The sequence below is a fragment of the Dermacentor andersoni genome, chromosome 10, assembly GCF_023375885.2.
Source record: "Dermacentor andersoni chromosome 10, qqDerAnde1_hic_scaffold, whole genome shotgun sequence".
Lineage (NCBI taxonomy): Eukaryota > Metazoa > Arthropoda > Arachnida > Ixodida > Ixodidae > Dermacentor > Dermacentor andersoni.
In genome coordinates, this window is record NC_092823.1 from 37,874,588 (window position 1) to 37,887,342 (window position 12,755).

The window sequence follows — 12,755 nt, forward strand, 5'->3', positions numbered from 1 at the left end:
GCGGTTTCCAAATGAGTCAAACTGTCTATTGCTACCGAGCTCCTGGCGCAGTGCCAAGCACGACTGCCTATAGAGGCCGACGCATCCTCGACCAAGTCACCTGAAAAGGCACATGTCCACGAAAATGAATTCGCAATGCCACCTTTGGTATGCAGCAACGATGGTTATAACTAAAGTGGGAATGACATCCCGATAAGAAATGGGCGCGTCTTGACAATCGGCCAGGCTAGGGGTTTTGTGCCAAGGGCGCATGAAATGAGCATATCACAAGGCAACACTCTAGCAAAAATAATACTTATGCAATGTTTAATCAAAATATACGAGAAATTCAAAGTAATCGAATTAAAAGCACATCAAGAATGAAACTATCAGAAACAATTCCTAATGAACTAGACATTGATCAACTATGATTGGAACATGCATAAGTGAAATTAGTAAGTACGCATACAATGACGAACATCAAGGAAGCGAGGTGTCCTAAAGTTTCTCATTTTGCACAGAAAAGAGCACATGCTATTAGATGAACAGGCTACAGTTGTTTAGAAATTGATATCACAGCAACTGCAAGAAGCAGAATTAAAAATGTGAAATTGCATGGTATCTGCCTACAAGCTATGTTACCAATAATATAGAAACTTGAAATGAAGACAAAAAAAAAGAAGAATAACAACACATACCATCAAAAATCAATCCAGTGATAATAACCAAACAAGGGGAACATGTTAAGCTTCAAACATGTTGCCTATACGGTACATCAAATATAGTAATGGTGAGAGAATTAAAAGGACCATAAATCTAAAAAACAATCTAGTGAATGATCCTATAGAATACTCAAACAAGGAAATCTGTAACAAGTGAACACCACTGTAATACAGAGTATGAAGACACTGAGTATCGCTATGCATAACTAATATAATTTTAGTACTCTAGTACTCGAGAAATGAATGTGCAAGCCTCATTATTAGAACATTGTATAATTATAAATTGTAAAATTGTATAAGTGTATTACAAGTTGTATAAATCTTACTGAGCTGTCTTATGCTCGGTTGCGGTAGTCGGAAGTTCAAATCTCCCCCTCGTTTTTTTAATCTTAGAGTGGCGCCCGACACCAGGCAAAGATGCCGAGAGCGAGTGGGGTAGTGTAGCCCCAGTCGCTCTTGGCATCTTTCGCAGGGGTCAGGCGCCACTCCAAGCCTGCAGATGTAGTGCACTGGAGGAGGTACAACCAAATTAGGAAGGCCCACTAAGCTTGAACAAAGACACTCGTTCAGCAGAACAGGAATTACCCTTCCTGGTGCTGTATTCGGCCACAACCTTCCCAATGATATCTACAATTAACTCATGGCCCTGAGCCCCCAGCAGCTGCGGAGTACCTGTCCAAGGCGGCGGTCAGACCTGTAAGGCAGCAGAGGTTGCTGAGAATCTCTGGGTCCGGACAGGCCGCCTATGGAAACTGACCTAGTCAACCTTTAATTGCCGAACTTTGTCGAGTAAGGCTAGCTTAGCAGTACTGTTCGAGAAACTATCAGACATTGTTTGGGATGTCATCGGCCTTAGTGAGATTAGAAGTGAGGCTTATACGTTGCTGAATGACAGCCATGTCCTCTGCTATAGAGGTCTCCCTGATAAGAACGAATACGGAGTAGGATTCTTAATCTATAAGGACAAAGCGGGCAACATTGACGAATTCTACAACATTAATGAGAGGGTAGCCGTAGTCGTAATCGAACTTCAGAAGCATAGATTAAAAGTAGTACAAGCCTATGCTGCAACATCCAGCCACGACGATGAAGTAGATCAGTTTTATGAAGATGTTGAATTAGCGACGAGAAAAGTAAGCTCAATATACGGTAGTAATGGGTGACTTCAATGCAAAAGTGGGGAAAAAGCAGGCGGGCGAACAGGCAATTGGCAACTACGGCACCGATTCTAGAAACGCTAGATGAGAGGCGCTGGTAGACTTCGAAGAAAGGAATAAGCTGAGAATAATGAACACCTTTTTCAGGAAGCGTAGCAACAGAAAGCGGAGCTGGAAAAGCCCTAATGGTGAAACAAGGAATGAAATTGATTTTATACTTTCTGCCGATCTGAGCATACTACAGGATGTAGAAGTGATAGGTAGGGTAAAGTGCAGTGATCATAGGTTAGTGAGGGCTAGGATTCACCTCAATTAGAAGAGAAAGAATAAAATTGGTCAGGAAGAAACAGGTCAACTAAGAGGCAGTAAGGGTAAAAGCAGACAAATTTAGGCTGGTACTTGCAAACAAATTTGCAGCCTTACAGCAGAGGGATGATGACAGAGCTAATGAATAAAACAGTAACCAGGCTGACTTCAGAGGCAGCAAATGAAGTGGGAGGCAAGGCACCAAGGCAACCAGTAGGCAAGCTCTCCCAAATAACATTGGACCTATTAAGGAAACGACAAAGAATGAAAGTGTCCAACTCGAGAGATAAGATAGAATTCGCGCAACGGTCAAAACTGATCAACTAGGCGGAAATAAGTAATATTAGAAATTATAACGTGATAAAGACTAGGGAAGGCATAAAAATAGACGCTGCCTGAAATCAGTGAGAAGAAAACTTGGCATAGAACAAACTAAGATGTATGCACTGAAAGATAAGCAGGGTGATAGCAATCTCGAAGGTATAATAAATGCAGCGGAAGAATTCTATACTGACTTGTACAGTACCCAGAGGACTCAGAACTCCATTCGGAACGATAATGAACAGGATACAGAAACTCCTCCTTTAACTATAGATGAGGTCAGAAGGGCCTTGTAAGACATGAAGATGGGAAAAGCGGCAGGAGAAGATGGAAGAACAGTCGATTTAATCAAACATGGAGGAGACATTGTTTGAAAAACTGGCCGCTCTCTATACGACTATATGTTTATCAACTGCAAGGGCCCCAGAAAACTGCAAGAATGCAAACATACCTAATCCACAAAGGGAGACAAAGAAATTAAAAATTATAGGCCCATTAGCTTACTCCCAGTATTATATAAAATATTTACCAAAATAATCTGCAATAGGATAAGGGCAACACTGGACTTCAGTCAACCAAGGGAATAGGCAGGCTTCAGGAAGGGATTAGCTACCATGGATCACATCCATGTCATGAATCACGTTATCGAGAAATCCGCAGAGTACAATAAGCCTCTCTATATGAGTTTCATGGATTACGAAAAGGCATTTGATTCAGTAGAGATACCAGCAGTCATAGAGGCATTACGTAATCAAGGAGTACAGACCACATACGTAAATACCTTGGAAAATATCTACAGAGATTCCACAGCCACCTGAATTCTACACAAGTAGGAAGATACTTATAAAGAAAGGAGTCAGACAAGGAGACAATCTCTCTAATGCTATTCACTGCGTGCTTGGAAGAAATATTCAAGCTATTAAACTGGGAAGGTTTAGGAGCAAGGATCGACGGCGAATACCTCAGCAACCTTCGGTTAGCCGATGACATTGTTCTGTTCAGGAACACTGCAGACGACTTGCAACAAATTATAGAGGACCTTAACAGAGAGCGTAAGGATGGGGTTGAAGATTATTATGCAGAAAGATGGTGATGAATAGCCGGGCAAGGGAACAATTCAGGATCGCCAGTCAGCCCCTAGAGTCTGCGAAGCAGTACGTATACCTAGGTCAGCTGGGTTGGATCGCATACGGCAGACATCGTGAGCTCCTTACTGGAAGATTACCGTTATCATTGAAAAGGAAGGTATACAATCAGTGCATTTTACCGGTGATGACATATGGAGCAGAGACTTGGATACTGACAAAGAAGCTTGAGAACAAGTTAAGGACTGCGCAAAGAACGATGGAACGAAGAATGCTAGGTATAACTTTGAGACAGAAAGAGCGATTTGGATCAGAGCAAATGGGTATAGACGACTTTCTAGTTGACATGAAGAGAAAAAATGGCGCTCTGCAGGTCATGTAATGCGTAGAGTAGATAACCGTTGGACCATTAGGGGGACAGAATGGGTATCAAGAGAAGGGAAGTGCAGCAGAGGACGACAGAAGACTAGGTGGTGCGACGAAATTAGAAAATTTGCGGGTGTTAGTTGGAATCGGCTGGGACAGGACAGGGGTAATATGAGATCGCGGGGAGAGGCCTTTGTCCCGCAGTGGACATAAAATAGGCTGCTGCTGATGATGATAAACATGGAAATTTCCCGGCTACAGCGGCTACATTTCGATGGGGGCTAAATGCGAAAACACCCGTGCACTCAGATTTAGGCGCATGTTAAAGAACCCCAGGTGGTTCAAATTTTCGGAGACCGCCACTACGGCGTGCCTCATAATTAGATAGTGGTTTTGGCACGTAAACTGCCCTTGGTCAAGTTCCGCGCACCGTTCGCGCATCCCGCGACATCACATGGACGTGGCATTCTCGCTGCTTGTTCCAAATGCAAGTTTCGCGAGCCAGCAGAACCAGCGCAGCACTATGCGATAACGAAACTGAAACTCCAAAGCGCATGCAGCACAGAGTCGAGCGAAAACGAAACCTTTCGACCACCCATACTACTGAAGCGTAACGTCCAAATGTTATCGTTTCTTAGAATCGAACAGAAGTAGACAAGTAGCATTTTCTTCTATCTTATAACCTAATGAAATTATTTTTGTAATACGTGTAGTCGAGTACTAGTGACAAATTATGATGAGTGCCTTCGTCATCGGGCTAGTACCGGAATGTCGCTGGGGGGTCACAAGTCGTGTCGTGCATTTACCTTAACTTCTCGGTTACTAAAGCTCTGTTTGCGATTATATTGACGCCTTAGAAGTTCTAGTGCATTGATTTATCACTAACTTTACTTCATAGTAACCTTTAGTGTCCCTTTAACACGGCAGCCACAGCGCCACAGCGCCACAGAGGCAGCCACGGCAGCCTTCGCCACATGCACGCTTGGTCATGTGACCGATGTGACGACGGTATCGTATCGCCACACGGAGGAAGGAAACTAAGGAGAGGCCCTGACGTCACTCTTTGTGAAGCAAAAGTGAAGCCGGAAGTTGGCGTTGCTCATGGCGATGCTCCGCCTTTTGTGCCACCCTCCTCTCTTGTTTACATCTTTCGCGAAACCACGCCGCGCTGCGCGTGGTATCGCACGCGGAGCGCGCGCGCTCGCGCAACATCCGGCAGAGCACGGTGCAGGTAACACAGCGCAACAAGACACGGTGACTAACGCAAACCCGCCCACACAGCGCCTTTGCCACGGCACGAAACCTACCAGAGCAACACGTGTGCGCGCTCAAAAAATCAGAACAACGCCGCCATTGTGGCCCAAAAGGCGTGGCCATGCAGCAAAAAAAATAAAAAAGCAGCAAAAGAAATGAGAACCTATACGTCATTTCCGCTACACTTTTCTCCTAGCGCGCGGAGGGGGTAGGGCCTCTCCTTAGTTTCCTTCCTCCGTGTATCGCCACCTTGCGTAAGGTTGGATTGTGTTGACGGGTTGTTGAAGCGCCGCGGTGTGAGCGCTTGGTGCGCTCGTCGGCGCGTCGTGCGCGTTTCTGTGTATCGACTGTGGATCATGTAGCGCAGAGCCAGACGCCGCCCTCTCTTTCGTTGTTCTTTCGCGCGCTGGCTCAGGCCCCGCACACTCTCAAGTTCAACAAATGGCCACAGAGGGCGAAAAATCAATCGAGGCGCGTTTCAGCGTAAGCGCGCAAGTGGAGCTACTGTAATTTGGTCGACTACTTTAATTTGTGCTTTCTCTGCTAGGGGCGCTAAACATGCTTAATTCTTTAATTTACACAAACCATTGACATGAACAATCGAGGTGTCTAAGGATGCTTTTTTACCTCAGGCAAATAGGCAGTCGATTTTTTTTTAATTTGATTGTTGAAGCTGCTTTTTAGTCATAGCGTCAAGGTTTTTGTGCTCGATTAACCACCGACAGCCGACAGCCTATTGGTATCGATGTGTTTCCTGGCCGTTGGCGTTCGAATACTACGGCGGTAAAACATTTTCGAAAGCATGCTGGTTTCGTCTGCGAGTCATTACATAGACTTGCTGTAAAAAGGTCTACTCTTGGCAAAGAATAGTGCCTCATTTTGTTTAGGCGTTGATTATCATAATGAATGCAGCGGAGGTTGAGGGAGTACGCTTGAAGGTACGTTTTTATGCAGTTGATCTCCATAACACCGTAAGTACGCAAACCGATGTCACAGAACACCCGATGCATCATTGTGTGTTCTCCGTCATCGCTTGTTTGCTGTATGCCTACTAATCCTTCATTTCTTCAAGTGTTATATCCTCCTTTTGTCCTTGTTCTCTTGTGCTTCACTTACAGTATGTCGTTCCGTCAGCTGTAATGCGCATTTGCAAAACCAATACGTTTGATAAGACGCAGTGGTTATCATAATTTCACTACACGTGTATTAAGCTGGCACATATGGTTCAGATACAGATGCCTGTATGCGAACTTGCACGACGTTGATGCGGAGATTAGGATAATTATGACACCCGTAAGGAAGAGGCAGCTGACGGCCGTATAAGCTGTTGCGTTCTTTCCGCCAGACTACACGGCCTGGTAGTGCTGTAAAGATGCTGTATAAAAGTGACACGCGGTGACAGGGAAATTATTATACTTAGCAGCCGACCGTACGTTTTGTAGCTTAAGTCTTCTTTCTTGTGCGTTTGTGCTACCCTTATTAATGAGCAATTTCTTGACTATGTTCTTGATTATGTAACCGCGTTTGTGTGGATGCGTAGACGTGTGCTTTTTGTTGTACTTGTAAAATGCAAATAAAATATTTTCAGGCTTACTCAATCTTTGGTGTCGTGTGCGTTTATTCCAGTCGAGGCCATCGTGCCACCTAGAAACCGCATTCTGGCAGTAGCCCTACACGAAATGCAACAGCTGGAGCGCGGCGGCACAATTTAACTCAGGGTAACGACGGCGTAATAAATGAAAAACCGCTCGGGATGCCCTTAAAAGTCAGTTCAGAGTGTGCCTTAACTCGATATGACTCAGCGCTACATGTATTCTGCTGCGCCTCGATCGTGCTCCCGCCAGTTTGGCTGCTGTGTAGCAAACGTAGCGCCTACATATTTATGTAGCGCCTACATATTTATGTAGGCGCTACGTTTGCCACACAGCAGCCAAACTGGCGGGAGCACGATCGAGGCGCAGCAGCCCGAAACCCAGTAAAGCCACAGAACACCTGGTAAAGCGTGTGCAAAACCCCGTTTCCGTTTCCTGTTGTACAGCGCCACCTGTGGTCGCATACTTTAGTTCACGACGCCACCGCTACGCTTATTTCCGTAGCACAGTGGAAGGTACAGTTTCCCTTCTCTAAGTTTGTATAGGTGTTCTGTGGCTGGCTCGCTTGCTCGATATGCCGCTCCGACTCAAACCAGAAGAGTGGGCTGGCCGTTCGCGTTGAGCATTTCGCAGGCCTTTCATATCGGACGACGTCAGTGCCGCATCATTGTGGTTATACGATCGGCGCTTCTGACCAGGCGCGATCACACCAAGCTGTGCGCCCAAGCGTGCCGAGACCATACCGTTGAGTCCCGTGAATATTAAAGCGAATAGCTCCAGCTGTGTTATGCTTGTTAAGAGGTCAGTGGTCGGTCGTAAGCACTGTTGATGTGCAAGGAACACGTCCGTTCGTTCGTTCTATTCCTCTCTCGCCAACTATATTTCGCCCGCTCGTTCTTTCGTTCACTCGCTCGATCGTTCAGGCTATTCGCATGTACTGACATTCATTGACGGTGTTTCCTGCACAACGTTTTTGTACACATTGTGCTCGTAGCAGAATTCACCGCAACACTTCCTGCAGAGCACCGTTCCTATAGTAACGGATGTAGCGATGCATTCCTTCGGCGTTATCGAAAGTGATGTTCGCTCTTTAACTCGATCCCTTTATTCATGCGTAATATATAGAAAATCTTATAAATACACGCATGAGAATGCTTACAACATGGAACAGAGGAAAGATTAACATGCCATCGGTAAAATACGTCTCATTGTAAGAAACTGAAAACAACACGCGCAAGAAGTAAACAAATCAATTAGGTCGGGCACTGCGCTCAGTGTGAGGCAGCTCTGGATTTTGCTGCGTATCCTTCAGCGCCTATGTACGATGGCAAGTGGTTCCATACTGCGACAGCGCGTGGTATGAATGAATTTGCAAAACGATGAGAGTGACCTATCGGTGGTTTCACATTTGCACTAGTCGTCATGGCAAAAAAAATAGCACATAGAAAATCGCCTAGCACTGAAAGAAATCGCCAGAAATAATTGAATGATGATGAAGTTTATGGAAAAGCCGAAGCTATTGAAGTAGAGGATGCGCTGTCAGAATCAGCACCAACATCCGCAGGGTTTACCGAATGGCAGCGCTCCTCCGAAGTCGATGTGGAGCTTTGCGTCACAAAGAGCGGCTTCAATATTACTGCACTCGCGCACCATTTCTTCATGGCCTGCTGCGGTGTCAACTTCGTTTGCAATCGTTCCGTCTCTTCTGACGTGGGATCAACACCTCAAAAATCTTTTTCCTAGCCGAACTCATCCTAATGCAGGGCGAATACAGCAACAATTGACACGAGTGCCGCTTGATAAGTGGAGAATTCTCCCGCCAAGAACGGCGCCGTCGAAAATTTATCACGCTAACTGGACACATACGGCCACATACACATACGGTGAAAATGTTTTCGAAACGTATTCACCCCTCGTTTTTGAACTATCCTGCTTGCGACGTTTCTAATGCGTCGAGTTGAGGAATAAATCTGCGAGCTGTTTAATCCATTAATACGACGTTTTGAAGACTGTGTGCTATCTGGGCACCGCAAAAAGTTCGTCGAGTGTGTTCACTGGGTGGTTGACAACTTCCCGCTTTCATGTGGGAAGCAATATATCGGGCAAACTGAGCGTTGCCTCAATGATCGGCTCCAGGAACACAGCAACTACGTAAAAAAATGGCACCGGTGGGTTCTTGGCGATTCACTGTCGCGATCATGGCTGCAAACCTATCGAGGTCGAATGCATGATTGTGTCCCGTGGGATCACGCAGCTCATCCGGGAAATAAGTGAAGCGCAGATTATTGCAAAATTGGGTGATAAGTGTGTTAGTTTCCCTTCACTGGCTGTCACACAAAAAGAACTAAGTTTCTTGGAGGCGGCATCACATGACACATAACTATGTTACACGAATGCGCAGTTCATTTTCATGTAAGCGCATGCGCAGTCTACACTGCTTCACATGTATAAACCGCATATCATGCTGACCGCAAATACCCGTTGTCTTTTCAGCCCCTTTTAAGCTGGCGCGGCTCTGCCCCTGCACCTCCCGTGATTCCGAAGGAAGGCAAGGCTGTGGCAAGAACCGTGGCAAGAACCGTACCAAGCCGTATGCAAAATGAGATGTAGGAGTTGTGTATCAAATCCCCCTGGCGTGTGGTATGTCCTACATAGGGCAGGCAGGACGGTGCCGGAATGATCAAGCCAGCGAACATGAACAAAAGTTAACGAAAGATGAATTGGCGCACTGCAATGCCTGTCGCTGTGCACCTCTCTTTAAGGAGCTAAATATTCTGGGAAGAAGCCAGGGCCAGACTGCACGCGAACTGATGGAGGCTTATCACATAAAAAGGAAAGGCCAAGACTGTGTTAGCGACACTTCATTAGGTCGTTTCAATCGGAAATAGATTTTTTCCATAATTGGTTGCCCCGCTAGGCTAATGAGTGTTCTTGTTAGCTGCGTTCTGCGCATGTTTTATTTGTCTCTATACGCCCACGGGCTGCCGTGAATAAACCAGTTGAAAGTTACCGCCCGTGTTGTATTTGTGTTCTCTTCCGCTGTCCCCATCTTTATTTGCGGTCAATATGATATGCAGTAAACACCAACTGGGCCAAACTGAAGTTCTTCTGTGTAAACCGATTCAGTGGTAGAATAAATGTAGTTGAAAGTTTGCGTTTAGTGTGTCTTACGTGCATCTCTCTTTTGTTGCGCAATAGTACTTGAGGATTACCAACTTGCCCGGAATGCTGCTCTCATTAGCAGGGAACCACTGCTAGGCCCTGTCACCCTCGCTCTCGGTCCATCCCCATTGGGCTCGGCTGCTGCGCGCGCCTGCCGGACTATAGTATACGTGACCGCGGCTGCTTCCTCGGTCTGTCGTTGCGGAAGACGTCGCCGGCATGAGGCGGGCTGCTGCTGCTGGCTGGCTCAGGCAGCGCATACCACTATGATAAAGTACTCGCAGCGCAAAACTCGAAGGACTGCTCAGCGGTGTTCAATTGGACGTTAATGCGGTCCCATGCACAACTCATAAGTGCTTAGGTGTCCTCGAATTTTATCACAGTAGCGCGCTGCAATGATTCAATATGGACAACCAACTAGTCATAACCTCAGCTTTCAACTATAGTGACATTAGTAGAAAAACAGCATAAGCGGCTTACTGAACTGTTAGCATGACAATGTTTCTTCAAGCACCATCAAGTACTTCCCTTTCTCTCAGAGTCGGCTTCCTCCACAACTCTCTATGCATGACGGCGGTGCAAACCTTACCGATCCAACTTGGGCGCTTTCCTCATCAATCAGCTTTGTTCCAGCAGCCAGTGGCGCCTTCTCCTGTTTCTCCGGCTTCCCCTTGCTGTGAGTAGACTTCTCGCCGCCAGCGCTGCGAGCAGAGGAAGTACGACGCCGGCGGGCGCGTCGCTCGGTATCCGACGGCGAGTCACTTTCATTGGCGCTCAGCCGAGAGTACTGCCTGCAAGAAGAGTCGAACGAAATGGAATGTAGACGGCACAACCAAACATCAACTACTGCGGTCGGCAATCGTTGAAACTAGCTAGGAGCGCCGCTATTACCTTAACTACATGTATACCGTTAGCAAAGTTAGCAAATAAAAAGGCAAATCTTTCCTTTACACACCATTTAAAATGCTCTCGCCTTCTACCTCACTTTTTTCGTTCCCTATTGCTGGGTAGCAAACCGGGTTATCTGGTTAAGCTTTCTGCCTTTGTATTGTTGAACTATCTCTACTTGAGCAATAGTGTTCAGCTTTGGATAAAGAAACTTTAGTACGCTCACATGTGGATCTTTCGGAGGCCACACCTTAACGAAATATTGCGAAAATAAAGAAAAAAGGTTTCGAAGGAAGGAAGTAGTTATGTAAATACAGAAAAGTCGCAGCTTCACCAGAACGGCAAAGTATCGCAATGCATTAGCAATATAATAGACAGCTATACGAAATAAGGAGGGTTTTTTTCGGCCGTGTAAGCTTAACATTGGCTTACTAACTCAAATAACAAGAATGGTGTCACGCGCCCAGAGGAAAACGTGAACGCATGACCGCAGACACTTGCTGCCAAAAACGCTGGCGCGAGGAAGCTCGGCAGCAGCAGCGAGCGAATTGACTTTCGTGTTGCCTCTCGCTTTAACGCGCACTAGGTGGCAATAACACAGCTATCTAGGCGCACACGAAGCTATCAACCCCCTGCTAGATAGTTGGGCGAGTTAGTCTGTAGTCACGACGGTAACAGCGCGATCAAAACGACGACGGAGTGAAAGGGCACAGGACCAGCGCCAGTCCTGTGTCCTTTCACTCCGTCGTGGTTTTGATCGCGCTCTTACCTTCATGAAACTATCAACCCTCTGTGCACCTACACTCTCCCTATCACACATTGCTTTCAAGATAGGGTGCGTGCGGCCGCGCTCAGCCACACTGTACGCAGCCGGAGGAGAACACCTCCCCCCGGTCCCTTGCTCGCGATGGGAGACAGCGGGCTTCCTCTCCCCTGCCTTCCTTCGCGCGCGAGCCGCCTTCCTTCGCACGCTTTCACTCGCACGCACGGCGCGCGGCTGCGAGGTTACCGCACTTGGACTTTATACGGACTTTGTCCATATAATTGCTTAGCAATAAAAAAATGGGACCGCTTTCTGGGACAGTTATTGAGATAGCAATTACGTGGACAGGCACAATTCCACCGTCACCGTGACGTTCCCAATTGCGACAACGTCGTTTGCCGTAGCTGCGAGTGAATGCTTGTGAGGGTGAGCTGGCGATGGTGGTTATAGGCAGGTTGCGCACGTAGTTCCCGCGCCTACTAGGGCGCCCCTCGCGGCGGCGAGCGCGGAACCGGCAGGATACGACCGGCTCGCTTGCGTTCGGAAAGCCTGTATGTGCACTGTTTCGCGCGTAGCTGTTGGCTTTTCTGAGCAATGCCGAAGTGCAATCCGAGCTGTTGAGTAGTGGGCTGCAACAGCACGTACACCAACTCACGAGGAACAAAGTTTTGCAGGTTTCCAAGCCGACCATATGAACCAGAACGGCGTCAACACTGGATAGCGCTCGTCCGACGGCATAAGCTGTTTTATGTTCCGGCGTTATGCCAAGTGCGTTATAACGCTGAATTCTTTGCTTTTACAGCAATGATGGCAGCAACGGGACACCTGCAGTCAGTGACGTAGCTAGGTCGTCTGGCACCCGGGGCCCATAGGTCTTCTGTCCCCCCTCCCCTCCCCCGGGTTTATTTGAGGAAGGCGAGGATATCAACAATTTCCGCGTGTCTCCAGACGTATATGACACCCCCCCCCCCCCCCCCCCCTTTGCTACTTCACTGCCTGCAGTGCGTACCAGGATATGCAGCAAACAAAGTAGTTTGTTCCCACAATATACCGCAGTAAAGATGTGGAACTCTTTCCCAATCCTCGCCCATTCAAACAGCGCTAGGGCTTGCTGAGAGATTTAAGGAGGGGTTGCAGCCGGCTGAGCTGGCATACACCCT

General features: G+C 47.1%; 1 protein-coding gene across 1 annotated transcript in view; it reads right to left on the reverse strand.

The window, feature by feature from the left end:
- The window catches only part of LOC126519167 (multidrug resistance-associated protein 1-like), a 255,175-nt gene that overhangs the window by 54,468 nt on the left and 187,952 nt on the right, over window positions 1-12,755 (reverse strand). The window contains exon 19 of the mRNA XM_050168782.3: window positions 10,534-10,735. Within this exon, the coding sequence (XP_050024739.1) occupies window positions 10,534-10,735 (202 nt within the window). The remainder of the gene's footprint in view (window positions 1-10,533; window positions 10,736-12,755) is intronic.